This window comes from Neolamprologus brichardi, chromosome 8 (assembly GCF_056152115.1).
Source record: "Neolamprologus brichardi isolate AB-2024 chromosome 8, ASM5615211v1, whole genome shotgun sequence".
Lineage (NCBI taxonomy): Eukaryota > Metazoa > Chordata > Actinopteri > Cichliformes > Cichlidae > Neolamprologus > Neolamprologus brichardi.
The window spans coordinates 16,743,821-16,768,842 of record NC_142111.1 but is presented as its reverse complement, the minus strand read 5'-3'; the positions used below and the strand labels follow the sequence as shown (position 1 = coordinate 16,768,842).

The 25,022-nt window shown below is 39.2% G+C and overlaps 1 protein-coding gene across 1 annotated transcript; it reads left to right on the top strand.

Annotated features, from left to right (window-relative positions):
- The first annotated feature begins 3,991 nt into the window (after positions 1-3,991).
- Positions 3,992-25,009, top strand: LOC102783791 (testican-2). The gene is made up of 9 exons (XM_006791099.3): positions 3,992-4,079; positions 12,159-12,273; positions 16,077-16,185; positions 16,676-16,790; positions 17,522-17,641; positions 17,745-17,963; positions 20,166-20,228; positions 21,150-21,287; positions 22,965-25,009. The coding sequence occupies exons 1-9, from the start codon at positions 4,052-4,054 to the stop codon at positions 23,108-23,110; spliced, it is 1,053 nt and encodes a 350-aa protein (XP_006791162.2). The 5' UTR covers positions 3,992-4,051; the 3' UTR covers positions 23,111-25,009.
- The last annotated feature ends 13 nt before the right edge of the window (positions 25,010-25,022 follow it).

Here is a 25,022-nt window from a genome sequence, read left to right as displayed (position 1 = left end):
CGATTCACACGACACATTATAAGTTTCTTTTTCTTCTCCTCTTATGATTCCCTGCAGAAATTCAGCCCATTTGGAGGATAGCAAAGAGCGATATTGCTTCTCGTATATGTAGCACCAGGACATTTTCCTGCCAGTGGGAAAGTATTTACTGTAAAGAAACTGTCTCCGAGGTGAAATCTAAAGTCCTGCTGTGGACCGGTGATGAATTCTTACTTCAGTCTTTTAAAGCCTTTTCGCTGGCTTTTTGGCTTGTCCTTGTGAGGCCTGTAAAATGTCCGTGGTGATATATTAAGATGCTGTCACAGCTCTGTTAAGTAGACAGGTATGGCTGTGGGTGTGTGAATTAGGTATATTTTACAGGGTTGAGCTGCTGAAATAAACCATGCAGTGCTATATTTCTTTCAAACGCAGCAGAGCGCTGAATGATGAAACACACGGGGAAAGGCTGTGGTGGGTATTGATGTGTAATGCCCTTGGACCGAAGCCAAGACGGTAAAATGGAATGAAAGGAAAGCAGTCACTCCCCTTTTAAGTCAAGGTTGTACTTTACAGAAGCTATATCTGTCTGTGTTGTCACTGCTACACTTAGTAAATGTTCTCTCTGTGTGTGTGTTTGTGTGTGTGTGTGTGCTGCAAATATAAAAAAAAAACCCATCTAAATCACATCCGTCTGTTGACTTTGAAGATTCCTCCACCAATTTGCCTGTATTTTTCCAAGGTTGACACTATATGTCATGGCTTATCCATAACTTCTGAGCTACAGGAAGCTAGCTTTTGGCACTTGCTTGTAAACATCCAGAGAATGGGCCCTTAGTGTTCAGGACGCTTGCCAGCTCATAGAAGTGGCAGCTGATCATCCTCAGTTAATAGGCGCTCATAATCCTTTGTGAATGTCTTATGTTGTCCCCGGAGAGGAGTGAGACTAAGGCATGTATTTGCAATCAGAATGCATTAAGGGCTGACAGTTTAACTGCTGCCATAACTGTTATAAACCTACCCACTCTTTCTATGTTAAATGGAAGCCTGTAATGAAAACTGAAAACTGTCTTTTTTTTGTCTCTAACAACGTCTCTCTTTTGTCTCCCTCGCTGCTGCTTTTAATCGCCACAGGAAGTTGAGGTTAGTGTCTCTTTTGTACTTTTGTGCATTGTTTGTCTTTGCTCTGACACTTTTTACACCCTTGGTTTCACCTGCATGATAGCTTAGCACTTATACCACATCACTGTTAGTAGTAGTGATTTTTTTCCCCCCTTTCAATCCAGCTCCATTAGTGTGACACAAATATGATTAGAAAAAATGGCTTAAAAATATAAAATCCAATTCGAGTACAGCCAAAGTCAAACACACTCTGAATAAATAATATTAAAATAATTTGAAATGTGGTTCATGAATAGAACAACTTTACTTCAAAGTTATGTCAAGTGGTTCTACACAACCATGTTAAATAAGTCCTAAGAAACAGTTTACATTTATTTGAGTCATTTATGTTATTTCACTAAAATGCTATGTTTTGGCAGGTTTACTCAATGGCTTTTTAAGTTTCTTAGCATGTTTTTATGTTGGCCGCACACTGCTGTGGCCTGGCGTTAGTGCACCTCTTGATTTTCGTAACCTGGCAGGTTGTGCCGCGGCCGCTGCAGCTGCATTGAAGACACGAGTCATCGTGTTGGTTTTTGCTAGAATGATATTCTACTATAAAGCTCAGAGATATGCAGATATAAAGTGGGAAGTGTTGCAACAGTTTGAAAACTTTTTGGAAAAACTTTTGCAAGTCTGTGCTTCTGGTTTTGACTTCTTTTCTTCCTATATCAGTCTGAATGCTGACGCCTATAGTTCAGGAGAAAACTGCAGCGGCTTCCTGCACCTTAACGGTGGGCATACTTAGAAGTGACTCTGTTGGGTGCAGCTGCTTTTCATAACTCTGTTCAGTAAATCCAACTAAAGAGGCTTCTTTAAAACCAAGAGTTTTAGTGAAATTTCATTTTCTTGAGTGAAATGCATTCTTTAAGAAAAACAGTAGAAAACAGGTATAAACACTAACACTATCCCTTTACCTCCTCCCTCTGTACACTGTATTTAAGCCTTCAGCTATACTTGTTCAGCTTGACTTGAGAGCTCAGTCTTTGTGTCCCCTGAGCAGAGTAAGACTGAGCTAAACTGAACAGACCTGATCCTCGGGGTCCTCCCTGGGCCTTGTGCCGAGTTGTAACCGCTTAATAGTTGATCCTCTCTGTCCTGACACACAGAGAAATGGGCCAGCATGGATACAGCCTGGGGACGCAGAGTTTTTATTATCGTTCCAGCGCAGTGCCGCCAGGGACACACTCTAAAAAAAACAGAGTTGGTTTGCAAATATTCCCTTTGCACCAGTGCAGCAGCTAAGATAGTTCAAGTCCTTTTATGAGATACATTTAAGCTTGCTGAGTCTTATCTTGCACCGTTTACTTTATATTAGAAGCTACTTCTGCAACAGTGAAGATGAGTTTGGCAGTTCTTTCCTGACCTTGCTTAAAGCTAAGGAAAAACAAATTTGGCTTGAGGGTCACATATTAACTTCTTATAGATATAATGTCACAAAGTTGACATTTTTTCATGACAGTAATATGAAAGCTTTTGAAAAAGAAACAGGTTTTTTTTATCCTGTTAAAATCTTACGTGCAACTTGTGATGATACATATTTTGCTATTAATGGAGCACGTTTTTAATACTTTGAAATTTACTAGCTCACGGAGAGGACATTTAATGCTTTAGTTTTATAAGTTGTGTTGTAATGCTTTTCATCCTGTGGGTCCATGTTATGGCTTTAAGTTTTAGTTTTAGTTCAGCGTGACGGGCAGGTCTAAAGTCTACGTTTTTATCAAAGAACCAGATATTTTCTGTCATAGTTGTGCTGTACTGATTATTAAGCAGAGAGAGCTGCATGCTAATCCAAGCCTTAGCAGCACTCCAACTATGAGTCACGCACAATCCTCTGTGAGAAAAATTAATCAAGTTTTATTTCCAAAACCACAGTATTGCTTCTCCAGTACTGCATTTTCTTTATAAACACTGAAACATTTTGTGGTTTAAAAAGAAAAAAGAAGAAGAAGGGAATACTTAAATTTCTGTACACACCCACATTTTGGCTTTTTCAAAAGAATTTTTTTTTTTTAACGATTAGATCTGGAGATTTGTAAGGAGACAGTCAGTCAGCCTGATCTCTCCAGGGGAATTCACACTAAATCTGAGACCTTCAGAGCCAAAGTCAACTCCAGAACAAATCCCTGACAGGGAACAGCCTGGAAAGTCTGGCTTGATGATCTCAGGCTGGCTCGTATAAGACTAAAAATTTATTTTATTATGAAATAAGAGAAGCGTAAACTCTCAAGAGAAATAAACAAATATATTATTATCTCAGAGTCTGAAAAAAAAGCTGATTTAATTTTTTTAAATTAAGAGCAAGCTTGTTACTGAATTTGTTAGGGTTTAGTTTTTTACCAAACCTGTACCTAGGGACAGCAAAATGGATATAAAATAGACACCACAGCAGTGCAACATGTGGAGCCAGATAATAAAAATATGCAGAATTTGACTGGATGTTGTGCTTTTGACTTGCAATAATATATAGAGTATAAAAGAACATCATCAGCTAAAAAGTACAATTTAAATAGCAGTGGTAATAAACAATAACTTCATGGTGAAACCACTGTGTTTTTGGGCCTTAGGCAAACTCTTTCTAGTTATTATTATTTATATTACTTTTAAACTCAGGGCTAAGGAGCTCCCAAGGTTTTATTGGCACCATTATTTACTTTTAGCATCTTTACTCTCTCTTTTCAATTACAATTAACATGAATGAGATGAATGTATTTAATTTAAAGTGCCATTCGAGTTTCCATATAATTATGCATTTCTCTTATCTTCCCTGATTATTTCTATTATTCTGAATTTTAATTTAATTGAGCCTCTAAAAATCCAAGAGCAAATCTCCTTTATTGTGTTGCCTGGAATAAATTATTAAAGCCATTAATGCAAATATGTTTTTTCCTTGCAGGATGACTACATCAAAAACATGGAGGGGAACGTTGGTTCTGATGAAAGTAAGTCATAAAAACTGATTTTATCTGATTGGAAAGGATTGTGTTTGAAGAGCTGAGGATTGATGAGTGGTTTCATTTAAAGCCTATTGTCTATTTCAGCTTATGTGTATGGTAAAGTACAGCATTCAGAGACAATTTTCACAGCTCAGTACTTCATATTGAAATAATGAAAAGCTAAGTGCTCTTTGCCTTTATCCATCTCCTTTAGACAATGAAATGGTGCAGCACACGTTATCAAAGCGCCAACTTCCTCTTTTAACTGCGACAGTTGTCTGAGGTCATCCAGCTCGTGGTGAGCGCTGGTGTGAGGTGTCAGAGATTGTGAAGGGTGAGAACACAGTTGTGATTCAGGAAAGGAGAGACCGAGCCTTCAGTCAGATCCATTAGTTTGAAAAGCCTGCTGTAATTGCTTTTGTTGCTGAGGGCTCAACTCAGAACTCCCTCCAGGCTCCATTTTTCTCCGTGGGGTCTGTTCCTAGCTGAGAAAAGAACTTCAGCTGTGGAGGTGGAATAGACAATTTGAACATGAAGTTCAGTTGTGTAATGTTTCGGTTAAATGCTGTTTTGTTTTTTTCTCATAAAAGACTCCTTTCCTCCGGAAAGACGTTATAATCTTTGATATTTTATAAGATCATTGGGGAATTGCACATTAGGGAAAACAGTGGTTGGAGACTACGGTACGTACAAGATTATTGCAACCGTGTGAAATGAACTTGTGATCTCACTGCCTTTTAAATAGTTCCTTTAAAGGGGACCAAGTCTAAAACCTCTTGCTTTTTTCAAATTGACTTTGGTATGTCAAAATAGCAATAAAAAAGCAATAAGATGGAGTCTGTCTGCTATTAGTTCATGATTGGATGGGATCAAGTTAATAATTAATTACAAGCTCTTTGTTATATATGGAGATTAACTATGTAAATCGGGGGGGGGAAAGCTGCACTGATTCATCCAAGTGTTTTGAAACTTTACTAACATTAATCTGATTTCTCTAAAAAATTACAGGCAGAGAGATTATTTTTAAGCAATAAACAACATAAATGTGTAATATAGGCCATATTTCTAAGTCATATTTTTGAAGAATATTAAAGTGTTGCTCGGTAAACAGGTCATTTCTTGAAATTAATATGTCAAGGTTTATGATTCATTGATGTTTTGTCCAAATGTTGTTCGTTGGCAACCATAAGTCAACCATTGCTATGTCAGGTTGTATCTGCCTGACCTTTAAGTTTAAATCACAGCAAATTAGGTTCCTGTGCTTGTTTTAACAAAGCAGTCACTTTCATCTTAGCATGCAGGAATCCCTTTAAGAAGGTCAGGGGAATAAAGTGCGGTATGAATCATTTCACAGGTCAGGGTATATGTGCACTAATCATACACGCGCTTGCTAATTAGCAGCTCCTAACAATGTGTTCTAGCTGCAAGGTGAGAGTGGGAGGTCGGGTTGTAATGCCACACCCACACTTCCTCTAAGGAAGAAGATGTGAGAAGAAGCAGCTGGAGATGTTATCCCAGTCATCTGTTCTTAGCCTACAACAAGGGGAATAACTAATGTAATCTCAAGAAAACGCCTCGCTTGCTGTAGTGTGGGCGACTTCTATTTGAATACCATTGATTTCATCCGCATCACAACTCCCTTTGGGACTAATTCTGCAGACTTAATTGATCAGAGCTCTCTTCATTGCAAATTCAACAAGACAGCAAAGAACTCCAAGAAGGTGTACCTGCAAGCCCTGGGTAGAACAAAGGACCTAACCGGAGACTTTAGACACCTCTGGTGCCTTTTTAAGTGAGCCAATTGAGACATCAACTCAGCTCCACAGACTGCTCTTTATTCAAGGGCAGTTTTGAAACAATAAGCTGCCCACTCGCTGATTGATTTAACAGAGGAGCCTCATATTCAACCTTTATTTATGCTGAACAATTAGACTACTTTTGTCCCTTTACTGAAGCATTTTACTAATTAGATTAAGAAAAAAAAAAGAAAGAAAAAAAGGTGGCTGTGATTACATGTCAGCGTGTACAACCTCAGGAAACTGTTCGAGCATAATGTGTTGTCAAAGAAAACAGAGGTGAGCTTGTGGTTTGCATCCTGTGATAATCGTGAGAAAATAAACGTAGCTGCAAATTGCTCTAACGGGACAGTCTCTCTCATGATTTACTGTTTCATGCTTTAAATGTCCGGCAGCCCAGTAACACACTCTCTGCAGATTTTATTTTTTCCCCAGAACCGCTAAGGTACTTTATTAAATGCAAAAGTAATGGATGATGACAGCGTTTGATTGATGAGCCTGTCCAACTGCAAGGCGCCATACTCGGTGAAGAATTCAGATGCGAGCGCAGACAACGGCGGCGACGCTAATCGTGGATAAGAAAGCAGCTAGAATGGTTTTGATTGCGGTGTAATAATAATAATAATAATCTCTGATAGATTGCACGGGGGCTCAGTGCAGTTGCGTCGCTTTTGTTGACATGATTATAGGAGGATTTAAAACCCATAATGGCTCTATCACATCCTGGCCCTGAACTGAATTCTCGATGCAGCATATTCTAAACAAAACGAGTAGAGCTGGAAAAGCTACTTGATCTTCACTGCAAATTAAATCTAGTGTTTAAATTTCATTTTTCACATGTGGGAGTTGTATATGAGCGCCGTATGACAGATGTGTGTGATTTTTTTAGCTGCTGCTTCGAGGCAGTTACACAGCTACATATATGCTAATTTTGCACATTTTGCTCAGGTCAGTGCCATTTGTAAAGACATGACAATAAATAACAGGAGAACTACAAAAGGTTTTCATAAGGACTTGACACTTGACATATGAGCGGGTTGCACATCATTATCTGAAACAATACCATTATCTTCCGGGCTGTGCTTCTGTAAGGAAATGCAGCGAAGTAGTGTGTGACACAGTTTTAGGTCATGGAAATTGTTCACCAAGTTCATTTGTTTCCTGGCAACCTTGTTTAAGATGAATCCAGCAGCTACTTTAAAACTGCTAGAGTCAGCATTTATATAGTAACAATGATTTTGTGAAATGTGACACTGTCATTGTAAATTTCCGCCTATTCCATCAGTATGTGGGGCATTTTAGCATCTATCAGATCTTTATGTTGTTTTGTAGCCTGCAAACTTGTTTTGCTTTGCTGTTACTGATGTTGTTTACCAGATGCCACAGCAGCCAGCTGTTCTCAGGAAAAAGGCTCTTTGTAAACCCTCGTTACATTATTTTCCACCAAATGGGAGGCGGACAAATTTGCCATAGTGGAGCTCTAGGTGGCCAGACCTAAAAATTCAGCTGTTGCTTGGTTTGGGGCTTGCAGTGTAGCAGAAAAGCTCTCCTTCCCATGTGTGGCATGACCAGGGTATGTCCCAGCTGGGGACAATTTATAAAAAAACAACACACATTTTGAGATTTGACATTATTATATCTTTCATAAGCTTTTTCATAATTTTAAAACTATCTAACTTGAAAATTCCTTCCTCTCTTCGCTAACATAAATCCTGTCCTTTTTCACAAACATGAGACTCTTATTACGGGTAAATCCCCTTCTGTTATATGGTTTGCAGGTGTAGTTTAGTAAAAAGAAAGTAGATCCTACACAAAACTGGTCATAACATGGCTGGTGACCTTTTTTATTGTTCTTTTTTCTGGTTGTTGATGTGTTTTAGGGGTTTTTTGTTTTGTTTTTTTATTATCCTGATCATGATTTCTCAAAAAAACAAAACAAAACAAAAAAAACAGCCATAGGTGCCAAATGTATGTGCCACTTATTTAGATTGTAAAAGAAAGGGAACATGTTTCCAGAACTGAATAACTTAAAACAAAACAATGTAAATGGCAAAAATTGCACTGCAGGTCAAATGAAAGATATTTAGATATTCTGTGTGCACCTGTTCAACTGCTGGTTAATGTAAATATCGAATCATCCAGTAACATGGCAGCAAATCAATGCATTCAGAGGAGAACTGCAAGACTGCTTTGAGCTGACATGTTTGAGCAGACTCAAATAGCAACTGAGGGATGCTGAAGGGGCTACTATTTGCGCCACACAATTTGTGTGTTTTCTAGTGGTTTTTGTTGTTTTTTTGGTATCTCCTACCAAACATTTAGCTGGTGCAATGCATGGCTCACTGCAAAGCCCATAGCTGTGGTTTCAGGTGCTTTCAGGTCATAGTGAGTACTCAGATGCTGAGTGGGAACAGTTTATGGCAGCGGTCCCCAACCTTTTTTTGCGCCACGGACCGATTTATGCCCGACATAATTTTCACGGACCGGCCTTTAAGGTGTCACGGATAAATACAACAAAATGAAACTAGTATCGGTACCGAAAAAAAAGAAGATTTATTCACAACACACGTGAAAAGACCCAGGAAAACCGAGTTAACGATAAAAACGATAACAAAATAACGCTGAAAACCGATAAAAACCCTGAAAACCATACATTTCACACCTGAGCCTCAACTCTCGTGGCCCGGGGGTTGGGGGACCGCTGGTTTATGGTATATTACACCAGTAAAACAAACCAAATTCTGCTTCCTGCCTCCATGAAAGTTTACTGATAGTAACCACTCAGCAAATACACAGTGACAGATGATGTAAGACAAACCAGACAAAGCCTGGGGAAAACTTGAATGATGACTTGTGCTAAGGAGAGCTGATGTGACACATTGAGTCATACTGAAGATATTAGATAGCTTCGCTTTTTTTTTCTTTATTGTCAAGAAATAGTCAAAATGATATATGGGGTGACCGATTGGGGTGAATTTTGTTGAGGCTTTGTGTCCTAAATCAAAAGAGAGGTTGGAGACAAATGTACTATCAGCAGTAGAGTCTGTCTATTATTCAGCTGCTGGGGTTAAATAAAATGACAGAGCAGACTACCTGTTGGACCAGATGAAGCGAATAAAAGTCAAATGGTCACAAAAGGTGTTATATGGAATGACGGAAAGTTTATGAGCTTTCGCTGCTGACAGAGTCTTGCTATCTGTCTTCGGGCTTCTCGGCTGAATCTAAATGCTATGTCATGAATTTCCACTCAGCAGAAGAACAGTTTGGACGAATTGGTTTGTAATTCAGTTAAGACAAACAGCAAAAATAATACCAGCCCTATCCCACTTGTATTCATTGTCTTTTCTTTTTCGCTATTTACAAGTTGTTGCCCTTTGAAATGATAATGCATCTGAAATCCTGCTCTACTTTGAGGTTAGTTTTTGTTTTATCGACTTCTGTTGCTCGGGGGAGTTTTACAGAATGGCAGAGTGTGTAATCTGGAGTCCTGTGAAGATGAACCGGGGGGATTTTTCTCCTCGTGTTTTAGATTCGACTGCACCTGCAAGTAAATTTGTTTTTATGCAAAATAATATGTAACAAAACATTCATTCAGTTAGGAAAATCTCAAAATTAAACTTGTAAAAATATGCCGCACACTCCTAAGCATATTAATGAATACAAATGTTTATTTTGCAAGTGTCTCCATATCATTTCAGTCGCACATGTATGCAACAGCCAGTGCTTTTTTTTTCTAAACCGTGTGTGGTACAATATGACACCAACACAACATGATCATGCCCAGCTGGGATGGAGTGACTAATGCCTTTCAGCTCATTTGGGCCACTGAAAAAACATCTCAGAAAAAAACATCAAATTACTGTTTTAGAAATTCTTAGAGCCACACCAAAAAGTAATCAAATGTCTTCATCTAATTTGTTGTCAACTAGAATTAAACAGAGAAAAAATATGTTTTTTTATTTAAAAAGGGGGAGCATGACCCAGGTCTTTAATCTAGACATTGTGTTTTATATATATCTGGCTTATATCTTGCATTGTTTAAACAAATTCATCCCACCAAACACAAGCCAATATAAATGCCTCACATGTAGCAATACTGCAATCTTCCCAGGAGCAAGGAAAAATCCCTCCCAGGGCTGGACTGTGCAGATTCCTCAGTCAGATCTAAGTTAGTCTGTTAAATATTAAAGTTCATGACTGTAGAGAAAGACAGTCATGAAAATGTATGTTTTGTTTCAAAGGTTGCCAGGAGTGCTTACGTGTAAAAAGCTGTATCTGAACAAATCATATGTCCATAAAACGTCTGGAACAATGTTCTTTGGACATATGAGACCAAAATGGAGATGTTTGGCCATAATGCACAGTTGTTAGGCAAAAACAAGCAAATCAACACCTCACACCAAATATCAAGCATGGTGGTGGAGGCGTGATGATTTGGGCTTCTTTTACAGCCACAGAATCTGGACACCTTGGACATTATGCTTTTTACATACTACTGAAATGGGTTATATCTTGCAGGGTTTACACATCCCATTCATCCCACTAAATATAAAAGCTTCAGATATAGCTTTTACTCTCACATCTTGTGACTGGAGTGGCATTTTAATGGCGTTTGGAGTCACTGAGTCGATCATGAACTCCTCTGTGAGGCTGTCTGTCCAACAGCTAAAGTTTGGTGCAAATTAGGCAGCAGGAAACGATCCTACGTACAGCAGCAAATTTAACAGAATGACTCAAAAAGAAAACAGTCAAGGAGTTGCAATCGAGATCTCAACCTGATTGAAACACAGTGGCAGAACGTTAAGAGAGCTGAGCTTAAACGAGTGCCTGCAAACCTCAATGAATTGACACAATATAGTAAAGAAGAGTGGGCCTAAAACTCCCCAACAATGATATGAGAGACTGATAAATACAGAACATCACTACTTCAAATTATTGCTGCTAAAGGTGGTTGTACGTGGAATCATGAGATGTACCTGGTTTTCAAAGGACCCTATGCAGTGTGAAAAACTCTTTTATATGACTGTATCTCCTGAAAAATAACAACAACAAAATAATAATAATAATAAGCCAATGGGACCAAACACATTTTCTCTGTAACAGACCGTACATTGTGGAACAAAGGCCTGTGGAGGACAAGCTAGCACAAAAGTGCTGCCAGACTCTATTTTTTATTAAGTACTGTCAGCAACTTGGTCTCCTGCATGGTCTTATAGTACAAAAACACCACAGGCAGGCAGTATTTCTAGATTCTCTCTGAGTTGTCTTGTCATCCACTGATTCTATAAAAGTACAATGTTCCCTCATACTTCCCTAGCATCTAAGTATTACCTAGTTGTGGGATTTGCAGGAATTTGGCTGGCAGCCACCTTGTATGTTGACCGTGTTGACTACAAAGCAGCTGCTTGAAGCTGACTCAGGATTTCACAACTAAAATTTCTCCTAGCGACTGCCGACTGCCGCTTGCCACTCACTCTTAAATTTATCTGTGCCTTTGAGTTTTCCCAGCTCGCTCCGGCAAGGCGTTAAATGGACTGGGACAGTGTGACATCCACTTTCGGATGGCATTGACCATTGGCTGAGAAAGGTGGAGGACACAGTTCTATTTCCATCACAGTCTATTAGAGGGAAGGAGACTGGCGTCGAACAATTCAACTCCCTGAAGATAGAAGGAGACATTAAGGGAGACAGCGTGTGGAGGGGAAAGAGGATAGAAAGAATGGGAACGTGGAAGACAAAGATGGAGTGTGTATTTCTGTGTGAGAGAGAAAAGGCAAGCTGGGGAGAGACAGTGATAGGTTGACATGGGGGAAGTGAGATGTGACAAGCTGAGAGAAAGAGATGCTCAATCAGTGCTGTCAGGTTTTCTCGCAATCACAGACAGCCTGCAGTTGGAGACTGCAGGCAGTACTATTGATGATAGGCTGCCTAATGACAGCTAGGCGCCCAGCAGTTCTGACTAAATAATCAATGGACTCATTTGTTCACACTGGTGGAATATTTTTAAATACACATTTCATGATATTTATTGTATACGCCTGTGTCAGAGAGGTTTGTGAGAATGGATCATTTGAAATGGTGCAAGAACACAGAACTTGATTAAAGCAGCTTTCTCTTTTTGTGGGGTTGCAGTGTTTGGTATAAATCTACTGAAGGCATGCAGTAACAAAAACAGCCGGTAGCTCTCCATTTGTCTGCTGTAGGTGACCGAAATAGAGAATGAAACTGCAACACCTTAGGTGTGAATGACACCATTGGATTTTCACTCTTCGTGCTTTTGTGTTTGCAGCCCTGGACACCACCAAGGATCCGTGCCAGAATGTGAAGTGCAGTCGCCATAAGGTGTGCATTGCTCAGGGCTACCAGAGGGCCATGTGTGTCAATCGCAAAAAACTGGAGCACAGGTAGGAGGAGCTGCAGAGCTTCGATGCTTTTCTTTTTTTTTCAAACGTGTCGTAGATTTCCAAGTGGACAGGATAGTGTCAGCAGTTAAAAGCACTAGAATTATCAGTCGGAGAGTTAATGAATAAAAAGTAGTTAAATAGGCCATCTACCAATCTTTTGCTGTCTTACTCTGCGTTGTTGCTGTTGTTTTTGGACTTTCTTCCAATGTTCTCAGATTAAATTCTGTAGGTTTCGGTGTACATAGGTCATTTGTAAATCACTATCACCTTAATTTTATTGTCTTGAAAAAGGGCTATGTAAATAAAGCTTTAATTATTGGCTAATTGATTGGCTAACAAATTTAAGAGGGCTGTGAAGTGCCATGAGTGGAGCTTAAACTCTCCTGCTGAGCAAGCTCTAGTTAGAAATGGCTCAGGACTTCGGGCGGAAGATTCACACAAGAGAAAGTGACAGAATGTCCAGGAAGTGTATAAAGTTGAGTGAGAATATGTATTAATACTTGTAACGTCAACACTTTCTTGGTGGAAATGACTAAAACCTGGGCAGCTGGTGAGTGGGAGAAGAGATGAATAAGAGCAGGTTAAGAAAACAAGTTTTCAGCTGAGACTCACGTGTTGCTGGTATTTGTAAGAATTCCCAAGCCCACTGAAGGTACTTTTAAAAGTTGTTTTCATTCCCCACTGCAACACTGACATGTAGAAAACAATCTATGAGTTACAACTTTTAAATGGAAATAAACACCCTCTGTGTTGTTTAGCAAAAGTGTTTTTATTTTTACGTCTCAAACAGCTTTAATGACATTTATATTTTGCACTGCTTTACAACAGGGAAGTCAAAACTGGCCTGGTAAGACTCCGGCCAATTGGATGACTTTGGAAAAGGAAGGCGGGCATAAATTTTGGAATTTTAACTGTGTTTTTATAGGTTTTTACAGCTTTTCTTACTGATAAAGACCTTCCCCGTGGCCAATTTCACTACAGTATAGAATGAATAGATAAACAAATGACGGAAAAGTTAGTTTTTCACTATCGATTATAGAAATTTATGGGGTTGCTTTTTCTTGTACACTGCCTGCAATGGAATATTTGGCTTATTTAGGCAATAAGCTATGAGAACTTTTAAAGTAATTTCACACATTTATTTCTTACAGTTGAAGTTGTGCTGATAGATTATTTCAGTTACTACAGCAGCATTTCTTTATCATGAAGAAAAACTGAGACATTATGTTGAAATTGCATATTGAGATATCTCAAGGATTAAATGTGTAGTTATAAATGTCTTTTACAATAACAGAAAGGGGAGTTTCACTGGCCCAGATCAACGTGAGCACTATGTGGTCCTCAATGTGTGATGAGATTGACGTCCCTGCTTTATGAAAGTCGCCATGGAGATAATACCAGAATATGAAGCAAAAGGAGGAAGATGGTTGCGCTTAAGCTCTGAAATTAGAGATATTAGTAGATATATTAAAGAAAAAAATGGCAAGAGCTGATCTTTTAAATGGACCCGTGTTGTCCTTTTCTAAATCAGTACGAGATACTTTTGTCACATATTTCACAGCGCTATATGCTACATATAATAATAGTCGTGACTTATCTTACATGCACATCGGACTGACAGAGCACGTAGCTGCAGTTGGTTAAACATTAGCCACTTGTATTTGTAATATTGCGTTATGGAGCTGAAAGACGAGAGCTTTCAGTCTTTTTTTGTACCAAATACTTTGATCAAAAGCAGTCCTAGGGACAATTTTGTAATTTTGCCAATATAGTGATGTGTCAGTAGGGCTTGTTATTCTGATTTCAAATGTTGCCCTCTGCACAAAGACCCTTTAGTTGTCTGTGAGAAACAGTGAGAAGCATTTATCTGTTCTCTCACCCATTCATTCCACTTTCTCTGAAAAACAAATGAGCAGAGTTGCAGGCTGAAAAGAATTAATGGAGTGAATTATTACTACCTGCAAAGTCTATCTGCAGCGACAGGCATTTATCTTTTTCAATAAAGTGCTTCATTTACAGAGTCACTCCAGAGACGAGAGAGACTGTGTCGAATAATGGGTAATAAGCAGGAACGCAACCGCACTAAACCGTCCTAGCATCATTAAGTAGCAGCCGCAGAAGTCGTACAGCAGGCCCTGTGCTTGTGCCCACCAAACATGAAGTCAATCAATGTGTGAGGGCAAAGCAACCGAGGGGGATTTCATGAACGGCGCATCCAAATATTAACAAGCACATTATGACTTTCTAGCGGTTATAATCAAAAGCGCCTTGTGGTGTTTTGTAGCTTGCAGGATGTATTAAATGAGACAGAGTTGTAATGAAAACAGCTTGTTACAGAAGATTTGTAGCTATGTGTTTGACCTGTACAAGCCGGCAAATATTATAGGGCCAATTCATCCAAATTAGAGACATATTCACTCACTCTTTCAGATTTATAACATGTAGCTATGCAGAAAATTTCTGTTTCTTTTAACAAGAATCTCAGAAGTTTGCCCCTGAGCTTTCTGGAATGGAATTTGTTTTGTGTTGCTCACAACTTTGAGAAATTCCACTTAATGCATTCACCAGCAGCTGCTGCTACATTACATTTCACACACTGTGAAGACTCTGTTGTCCAAGAAAGTTTAAATGCATTCAAACTTAATAGAAATAAGACCTGAGCAAGAGGAATGTGCGGTTGCTGACAATCCTTTTCCAATTTTCATCAAGCACCTAAATCAGATAAAAATGTAGTTGCTTGAAATGTTTTGTTCAAAAAGTAAATACCTCCAGTGAAATACTATGAAAAAGCCATACTTTGAGTTTAAAGCTACTAAACTTTTAGTTTAGCTGTAATTATATGATAGATAAAGTATCATACAGTAGAGGCTGACTAACTTATTGGCCACTGCTACCTCTGTGATGATCTTTTTTTATATGCATTTGTAGCAGCCGATAAATCAGAAGAAGAAACACCCTTCAACCTTGTTATGAGTTTGCCCACCAGAGGGCACTCTTGTTAGCAACCTGTTTAGAAAGCCACAAATACAACAACCAGCTGGTCCCAACAGTCCAGTAGAGGATAAATGAGTAAATAAATAACCAGACAAACCAGATAAATAACCAGACTAACACATTTTTTAAAAATCTGTTTATAGTTTGTGTGTCTGAAAAAAAAGTATTGGCTACCATATAGAAATATTGGATTTTAAAATCACCAAATATTGGATCAGTTCTTAAAAAATCTTTATTAAACAGAAGTCTGGAATTCACCTCAAAATTTCTGTGATAGTTTATGATTGACTAAAAAGTGAATAGCTGTGAAAGTAATGGCATCAGCTTCAGCTGTACATGTAAAATTTTTAAGAGCAACATGGCAGTCAAACAATCCAAAATTGGAATCTAAGAGAGAATTGCCCCAGATCACTACTTCCAGAGTGAGGGAAAAGGCTTTTTAATGCTTTACTTTTGGACAAACATGAAGATGTTTCTTTTATCTGATGTGCTTGCTGATTCTGTGTATGTGCATTTTTATGTCCTGACCAATGAAATTAAAGTAGATTTAGATAATGCTTTATAATATCTACCCCAAAAAGTGCTCAGATTTGTTTCAAGATGGTGAGATTTCCAGAAAGACTTTAATTTGATCCTCAGAATGTTAGCGTGCCATGCTAACATTTAGCTCCAACTACTCGGTTAGTGAACTGTGGCTACTGCCAACTTGTGTTCTTAGAGTCAGAAATGGACGGATACCTCTGATATATTATTATTATTATTATTATTATTATTATTATTATTATTATTATTTTTGCGTTGGATTTCAGAGGCAAACAGTCCGGGCAGATGGAGGTGCACGAAGGCAGCTGCAAGCCTTGTCCTGTGGCTGCCTCCTCACCTGTGTGTGGCTCTGATGGACATAACTACGCTTCAGAGGTAAAAGCACCCACTCAACATAATTGCTTTATTTATTTTTTTCTTTATTACTAAAAACATGCACCATAAAAATCCTGAAAAGAAATGGAAAATGGACGTGACATCATTTTAAATAATGAGATGAGGCCAGTCAAGCACTGTTTCCTGCTACACTGACATATACGTGGGTGAAGCAGGGCAGCACAATTCATCACTGTTAGCAGGAGGATGAGTGCAAAGGCACAATGTTGCCAAGTGATTAATGACTGACGTCGCTTTGAGCGCATCACTGTATACTGGCCAGTGCCAGGAAACTTTATTGATTTATGTATAGTTTTTAATTTTGACCTTGCATGAGAAGACAGCAAAAAAATGACAACTCAATTTTGCTGTGTTTCTCTAAGTGCAGTGTCTCATCTGAATGACCAATCTCTTTTCCTGCGGTCACCCCCATAAATATTTTAACTGCATCCTCCTCTCTCGCTCTGTCTGTCTGTTTCTCTCCTTACAGTGCAAGCTGGAGCAGCAGGCTTGCCTCACAGGCAAAGACCTGAGCGTCATGTGCTCCGGATTTTGCCCTTGCTCCACAGCCTCCGTTTCCATAACGAATGCCGACACAAAGCACGGCAAGTGTCTTTTCTTCACCTCCTTCGTGTTTGTGCATTTCAATTTTGGGAGCCAGCATCATCGCTGTCAATCTTTATGAGTCAATAATTCAAAAAAGGAAAGTTATGATGCACTGTTGGCCACACACGCATTCTTCTTTACGGATAGGCCTCGCAGAATAGCTCAGCCCGATGCTTGCTCAATATTTGGCATCAATACTCACCAATTTCAGAGATTACTGTTAGCTGAAATCCCCCCCCCCCCCCCCCCCCAACCCCCTGGTTAAACTGGTCTTTCAATCATGTACTAATTAATTATTTAGAGTGTACACTATCTATGATTGCAGCCAAACAGTATTGATTGTCTAGATTCTTGGGCATGTGAAAATGCCAATTGATCCAATGAATGAAATGTTACTCCTGCTTTTCGTCTGTAGTCTTGAGTGAGTGCTTAGCTACTGAGAGTGGATTTCTGTTGGATAGCAGCAATTTGCGGCCACAGAGTTAATTGCGAAATAATGTTTTCTTTGATTAGCACATCACGCACTTAAATAAATCACAGTGTGAAAACCCAGCTGTACAGCTCAACAACCACTCTCCTGTGAGGAAAATCTGTCCCTTTAGGTCTGTTCACTGTAGGGGCATTATAAAGCAGTACTCAGTCTGTGCTTGCCTTTAGGGAAAGTGACTCAGGTTGCTGTTAAGTGTCTGCCAGGATTTTGAATGTAGGAATTTCCTTTTTCCTTCTTCAGAGAGCTGCACTGGGCAGGACCTGGCAGACCTGGGTGACCGTCTGAGAGACTGGTTCCAACTCCTTCATGGAAATGCGAAGCAGAATAACTCTGGCAAGCCTGGAGCTGGCACCGCTTCAGGTTAGAAACTCACGAAACAGCTTTATTCTCTGCATCCTCCAAACTTACGACTCAATTGTGCAGACAGAAAGAAATGAAAGTAAAATGCTTTAATAACCGACAGCACTGGACAAGAGCCTGGTGGCCAGCTGCAAGGACTCCATCGGCTGGATGTTCTCAAAGCTGGACACCAACAACGATCTGTATCTTGACCACGCTGAGCTGGCGGCTATTAACCTGGACAAGTATGAGGTCTGCATCCGACCCTTCTTCAACTCCTGTGACAGCTACAAGGATGGGAAGGTCTCTACAGCAGAGTGGTGCCTCTGTTTCTGGAGAGAAAGTGAGTGGATTGATTTTCTCTGAAGAAGCACAGAGAGCGGAGTCTATTTTGAGTCAAAGCTCTAAACGGGTGAAATAAAAGCTAGGTTAATCAAAGGAAACACTGGGTATGCACTGAAGTGATGAAACGGGCTGCTCATGAATGCTATGAAGTGTGATACACAAAATCTGTTAAAAAACAGCGTGATATTCTAAGTCAAGGATTAAGGATTAACACATTGAAATGTGGCCACATATTGGAAGGTGGTAAAATAAATGTATCATCTTTCAATGCGTGACATTGGGCGAGAGGTGGCGTACACCGTGAACAGGTTTCTAGTTCATCACTGTGCCAACAGAGGAAAAGAGCCATTCACACTCACATCCACACTCATGGCCAACATTATTCTGGGAAATACTCTACAGAGTGTTCTGCTAAAAACAGACACACTTAGCATGTTGTGGTGGAGGAAAGCAAAGAGCTTTTCTTAATCCAGAGTTTGAATAGTTTTGCACTTAAAAAACAATAACATTAAACATGGTGTTCTTTAACCTCATCTACATACTTTAAAGCACAAGGTCCTCTTCACTTTAGACTTTGTCGGTTTATAAGATGTGTTTGAATCTGTTTATTCATCACTAAACTGTAGACGGATCTAAGAAAACAAAACTCCCCATCATGATTGGCATATCTCCTGCTGTCCAATTTGGGACTGTTTTTGTCATGTGGTGTTTTCGTCTTTGACCAATTGAAGGTAATTCTTTATGCCTCCCTAAAGCTTGCCCATAAATGAGTTGTGTCTCTCTACCTTGTTAAAGAAAATGTATTCCTCACTTGGTTTAATCTCAAAAGCCTTCTTTAGCTGTCAGTATCTCTCACTGCTGGTCACTACTATAAAACACAAACTGTATCTAAAAGATAGACATCTGTATTTTCTTTAATTGGCCAGCAGGGGGTGAGTCGTGTTGTTGTAAAAAGATCTGATTTTATTCTCTACAGGGTTCATGGGAATGAACCCTCAATTAATAATTTCAAGCCTTACTGAATACATCATTATGTTTATTTCCCATATGGAAAAGAAATAGTAAAAACTTATATGATTTACTCATGAAAGTGGCCACTTTCTCATTACTTTCATATATTGTTTTAGTAAGTATCCAAAACATACAAGTTTCATTTATATCATTTTTCAAGGGATCTTATATCTGTTTTCACTCTTGTATGCTTTTCATACAAGTTTCACACAAGACAGATACAAACTTTATAAGATTTATATATATCTTTTCCATATGGGTTTGTAAAGTACGATCTTCTTTATACTACAGTAGTAATTAATAACACAGGTATTATTTATAGAGCTGGACAAGGTTTTTTTTTTTTTTTAACTATTTCTGTTTAGTCACAAACAGTCTGTACTGGTTTTGAGCCACTGGGCTCTGATCAGTAAGCTTGAATGAACATGTAATCACAGTAGACTCGATTAACGTGGAAAAACTGAGACATTTTTGTTAAAATTCCACTTATTAATATGAGTAAATATGCATTAATTTTTTTTGCCTGGCCAGCTTGAGGTCAAACTGGGTTAAAAGAGTTTGACATTAATGGGGTGGTGTGCTCAGAAAATTTTTTGGAGCTTGTGGATCTTCATAGATGCTATCTCACACATAACCTTACCTTCAGCTACCCACACATGCCCCATCTGACCTTTACTAAGCAACAGGATTTTTCTGGGACTACACTCATTTGCAGGCTGATTGACCCATCGATCAAGTGTTTAACCTGCAATATATTACTCTTTAAGCTGTTTTTAAAAAGCACAGCACATTTAGATATTTTCTCCTTGAGGTGTGACTTGATAATAGAGTAAAGAAGATCTAATAATGCACCTAGTTTTGTGCAAACACAAGAGCAACTCTGTGAAGAAGTACAGAGAAAGGTTTATCGGATTGGGGGTCAATACAAAGTGTCTTCTTCTTCTTTGTTTCCATTTCTGTCTGTTCTTGAGGTTCAGCTTGCTTTCTTGTCACTCTCGGGCTACATCCATATGTTCTTTCAGGCAAGTTCTTGACAATCGATCACCCTCAAGGGAATGAAATATAAGACTTCTTACACAAATCGATACGGACAAAAAGTGTAATTAGGAAGAGCATTGATTCAGATAAAGTTTAGGCAGAATACTTTTAGGTATTGTCTGTCATCACTTTTCTGATTTGATTCTCACAGAGCCGCCATGCCTTGCTGAGCTGGAGCGGATCCAAGTGCAGGAGGCAGCCAAAAAGAAGCCGGGTAAACACATTTTTCATTACAATACTGTGCTGTTGAATATATATTTGAAGGTTTTTAACCACTACGCTTGCATAGGAACATATGTTGAGCAGGATCTTGTTGCTCTTTTAACTCAGATCCTTTCAAAGACATACTATGTCATACAGCTCAGCCATGAACTCTACCATCAAGCTGGTGTGTGCCCTCAGATTGGCTTTGAGTCTCTTGGTGAACTTATGTAACAAAGCACTGGAAGCAGCAGGCAAGAAGCTGTAGAAGGCTCATTAAAGAGATCACAAGCACACGGCTAGGATTAGGCCCTAATCAGGCTGGGGGGGATTAGGGGGCAGCACTTGGCTTTGGGAGAGAGCAAGGCTGAAGAAACACCACGACATAGGCTCTACGTACTGCGTGCTCAACATACTGTACAACACAGCGGCTTTTCTTTCTTCAGCTCCAGACCTAGAGATTGGTTCTCCAATCCCTGAAGCCCACTCGTCTTACTTATTGTGATTTTTTTTTTTTCACAGAATTGGGGTGGGGGGGGTGGGGGGGTGGAGCTTGTTAGAGAGCTTTGCTTTGGGTTTGACAAGTGTCCCGAGGGATGCTGAAACAGTTGAGCTCTGTCACAGAGGCTGTCACTATATTTTCATATGCTACTCTGGCAATAGAAGGAAACACACCACATCACTAAATCGTATCCACCAAACATATGTGTGTTTGTGTAAAACAAACAGGGAACGTTTTCACTGTCTCAATGGCATTCTCTGCCAAAAAGCTGCCTCTCTATCCTAACTGATGGTCTTATCACAGGTTCACTAAGGCGTGCTGGCATTCTCGTTTGCTGCACTCATTTCCAGCATCAGTATCAGGCAGCTGTGTGTGCTCAGGGTATCAATATTCAAGAAATGGCTGCGTGTTTGTATGTGTGGGTCTTTGCAGGGATGTACATTCCCAGCTGCGATGAGGACGGCTACTACAGGAAAGTGCAGTGCGACCAGAGCCGAGGGGAGTGCTGGTGCGTGGACCAGCACGGTGGAGAGATGATGGGCACCAGAATCCATGGCAACCTCGACTGTGGTAAGAGAATTGCAAACAAATACTTTCAATCTCCATCTCTTGAAGTCGTGTTTTGTCTAAATCCTTAAAGTTTGGTACTTATCGCAAGTAAGATGATTTTAGGCAGTTTCTAATGAAAATCAGCTTTATTCAAATAGATTTCTCAAGCCAGGGTTATTTATTTTATCTCTTTTTATTATTGGTAAACTTGAAATTTTACTTTTTATATTTAAGATTAGACAGGTTGTAATTTTCTCATTACATTTCTATGGTTTTCCATTTGTTTTTACACGCTCTGAGCTCTCAGTTGCAAACTTGAGACGTTTTTACATTTTCTGCAGTGCAGGAAACTTCGCTCATTAAATCCCTTTGTGGATTTTAGAGTCAGAAGAGCTGTACCAAATTATTAGTTTTGTGTCAGAGGAAGAAAAATAGTATCCAAGATTCAGTCAGTACTGCTTGTTTTGTTTGATCAAAAGTCAAAATCCAAACAAAATTAGCTACCGACAAGAAAACAGGCAATTCAGCACTAATGGAAAACAGCTCTTCCTGCAGAAAAATACAGGTCAATTGGCTGGACCAGAACACTGTCCAGAGTATTAGAACAAATTCTCTTGGATAGGTTTGATAAGAAAAATAAACAAAATGCAGATTTATGTGTACTGAACCGCAGATACAACAGTGTCTGCTTGACACATGAAAAACTTTGGACAGGCGAATTGTTTATCACTACACTATCTTATAGAGTCATGTATCACTGGTATTCAATCTATTAACAACAAATATGGTAGGAGCATATTTGAATCCTGGCAGGCGGGGGTGCTTTCATCAGTTCCTTTTTATTGAGTGAAAATATGATATATATGCATTGTATGGAGAGTCTTATTTATCATCTTAATCATGCCGTAGTAAAAGAGTGGAGTGATTTCTGCTGCAACTGAGGACTAGAAGCAACATTTTCTCTCATTCTATTTGGCAGACCAAGCAGTGACTAAAATATGGCATTTGGGCCAGATCATCAGAACTGAGCTCTATGATGGTGATTCTGCGTAGCTCCAGTGTTGTACGCAGAAGCAAATGTGCTTTCAAACTTGTTTTGCATGTCTACAGATGATTTTTTATCCTTCCCCTACTCCAGATTATACTGATTATTTGTTATGCTTTTATAGTAAAACACAATAAGCCAATATGATAGACAGGTGCACTCCAAACATTTATGACTGGTTATTTATGTGGCAATTAATCGATTCTAAAACTATAGCTAAAATGGTTTTAACTAAGCCTACAGTAAGGCCTTGAATATAATTTCCATATACATGAGTCCACTAGGTTCTGCTTTGGTCTGAGTGATGTTTCATCATCAGATGGTGAGCTTTAGTGTCCTTGGTGTGTCTGCATGCTTGCCAATTTTTTGTGATCATGCAGACTTACCCGCAGAGACTTTACATTACAATGCACCAATTGTGAATATGCCCCAGGCGGCAGACTTCAGAGGCGTATAACAGGAATGACTACTCGGCCATCAAGTCTCCAGCTGTCTGTGTTCGTGTATGCAAGAGAGTAAAAATCAAAGCTTTAGCGACATAAAATATTGTTCTTATTTCAGGAAATAAGTCCTGTTTGTGTTGCCGTGTCTGTGTGGTTCTTGTTTTTTTCATTTCTTTCTGAAATTAAGTTGATCTGACCCACTTTTTACAGATGAAGTGATGGGATATTCTGGAGATTTTGGAAGTGGAGTGGGATGGGAAGATGAAGAGGAGAAGGAGGCGGAGGACAACGGGGAGGAGGCAGAAGAGGAGGAAGAGGAGGAAGGTGAGGCAGATGATGGAGGATACATCTGGTAGAACTGTGTGACCCCCTACACGGAGAGCATGGCTGCTGGCCTGAAAATCTACAGAGACGGCTCTCTCCTAAAAGCTAAAATTTATGGGGTTCGTGCTCGGGAGGTACCGGATTGTCCTGGTGGGATGTGTAGTGCTTGGCAGGTCCAGTGATGAAACGATGACCAGTTTTTTTTGTCTTAGATATGTGTAATTGCTTCATTCTATTCTCTGTTTTTTGAGCAACAGAGCTTTTTTGGTTTGTTTTGCTGTCCTGAAAACCAGGACCCACTGACTACTGCACCATTGGTAGCTGAAGTCCATCAGAATTCCTATCTTGTTCAAGCGCCATCTATGCATATAGAGATTACCAGTAATTTTGTATTGTGTAAACTGTTGCTTGAGTATTAGAGTTGTTGTCCCACTGGAATGACTAGAGATCAGAATTTAAACAAACAGTTTGACATTTTGGGAAATAAGCTTATTTATGGGTTTTTTTGCAGAGGTTAGATGAGAAGCTCATTACCACAGGAATAAAGACCAGGGGAAGACAGTTGCTTTGATCTTTCTGTATAGAAAAAGAAACAGCCAAACATTTAACATTCATCCTAATAGCCTAGCAGTGAGCTGGACTCAATCCCAGCCATCTAAAGGGGTCTCCAGTACATCACAAGACCAAAAAAGTTAACATTTATATCAAGTTTGTTTGAACCTTATTTTAAAAAGCGCTAGGGGAAGAAACAGTCTGACACATCATTTTCTTTTTCACACTTTGTCTACGAATGAAAATGTGATAATTATTTACCTTAAATGCCTGGGTTAGGATACCTTTAAAAGTAGCTACACTAGCTGATGAAACAATCTGACAAATGGACCAGTAGTGATCACATCAAGAGAATTATAGATCTGCTTCTCCCAGTAGCTCTACATCTGTTTTGGTTCCTTCTCACCCCTCTCATGACACCATTTTCTGTCTCCGAGACACCTGAAAAGCAGGCACTACCTCCCGATCAGCACCAAACAGCAGATATACACATTTACTGTAGCAGCTGGTGATAACAGTAGAGCATTTAGCAGCTAAAGGACCAGATATTTCCCTTAGGAGTTGGTAGATCAAATCACACAGTTACTAAAGCAGAGTAAATACTGGATTTACATTTGCCAGAAGATAGTCATGAATGTGATAAACGCTAATATTCTATCATTGGTTATGTAAATAAGTTCACTATGTCAGCTGTGCCCACAGCTTGTTTCCTCTGCCTCGGATGGCTAAACAATTTCACAGTAATTCTGATCTCCAACTTGCCTATTTAATGCTTTTTAAGTTTGCTTTCCAAAATGTCAAACTTTTCCTTCGAAGCAGCTCAGCACAATGTAGTTATGTATTTCCAAACTGATTATTGTATATAAATCAAGTGAATCAACTGTGACGGAAGCTTAGAGGATTTCAGGTCACTATGGTTTCAAACTATTTTTGTGAAGGTCAAAGCAGTTTTTAAATTGTACATGTTTTACTATTTAAGTGGATGCACAGAACTATATACAGTACCTTTATTCCCAGATGGATTATTGAAAACCTTTAGAATGTACTTTAATGACCCAAACGTCACCCACAGTAGAAACCACTAGTCGCTGTCCTCTGCTGACTCTGAAATCATGTCAAAGAATGTGCCACAGATATTTGTTTTCTTTGCAACTTGAAATACTGTATTTTGTGTTTCTAAAAGGAAGTGTGCATTACTTGAAGTTCTGTGTGTATACTTGAATTTACACTGTATTTTGTTTTTCTATGAAAATATTGTTGCCATGTCCTCATTCTTGCTATCGATAGGCCACACATTTGTTTGTTTTTAGTATTGCATGTTAGTAAATAAGAATTTAATTCTTGGCTGAGCACTTTACTAATAAAGGCAATGGAGCCAAGTCGTATCTTGAC

Coding starts and splice junctions, on each gene's coding strand:
- LOC102783791 (XM_006791099.3), top strand. CDS start 4,052: ATGGAGGGGAACGTTGGTTCTGATGAAA. Junction 4,080..12,158: donor GAACGTTGGTTCTGATGAAA/GTAAGTCATAAA, acceptor TTGTGTTTGCAG/CCCTGGACACCACCAAGGAT. Junction 16,791..17,521: donor GAATGCCGACACAAAGCACG/GCAAGTGTCTTT, acceptor TTCCTTCTTCAG/AGAGCTGCACTGGGCAGGAC.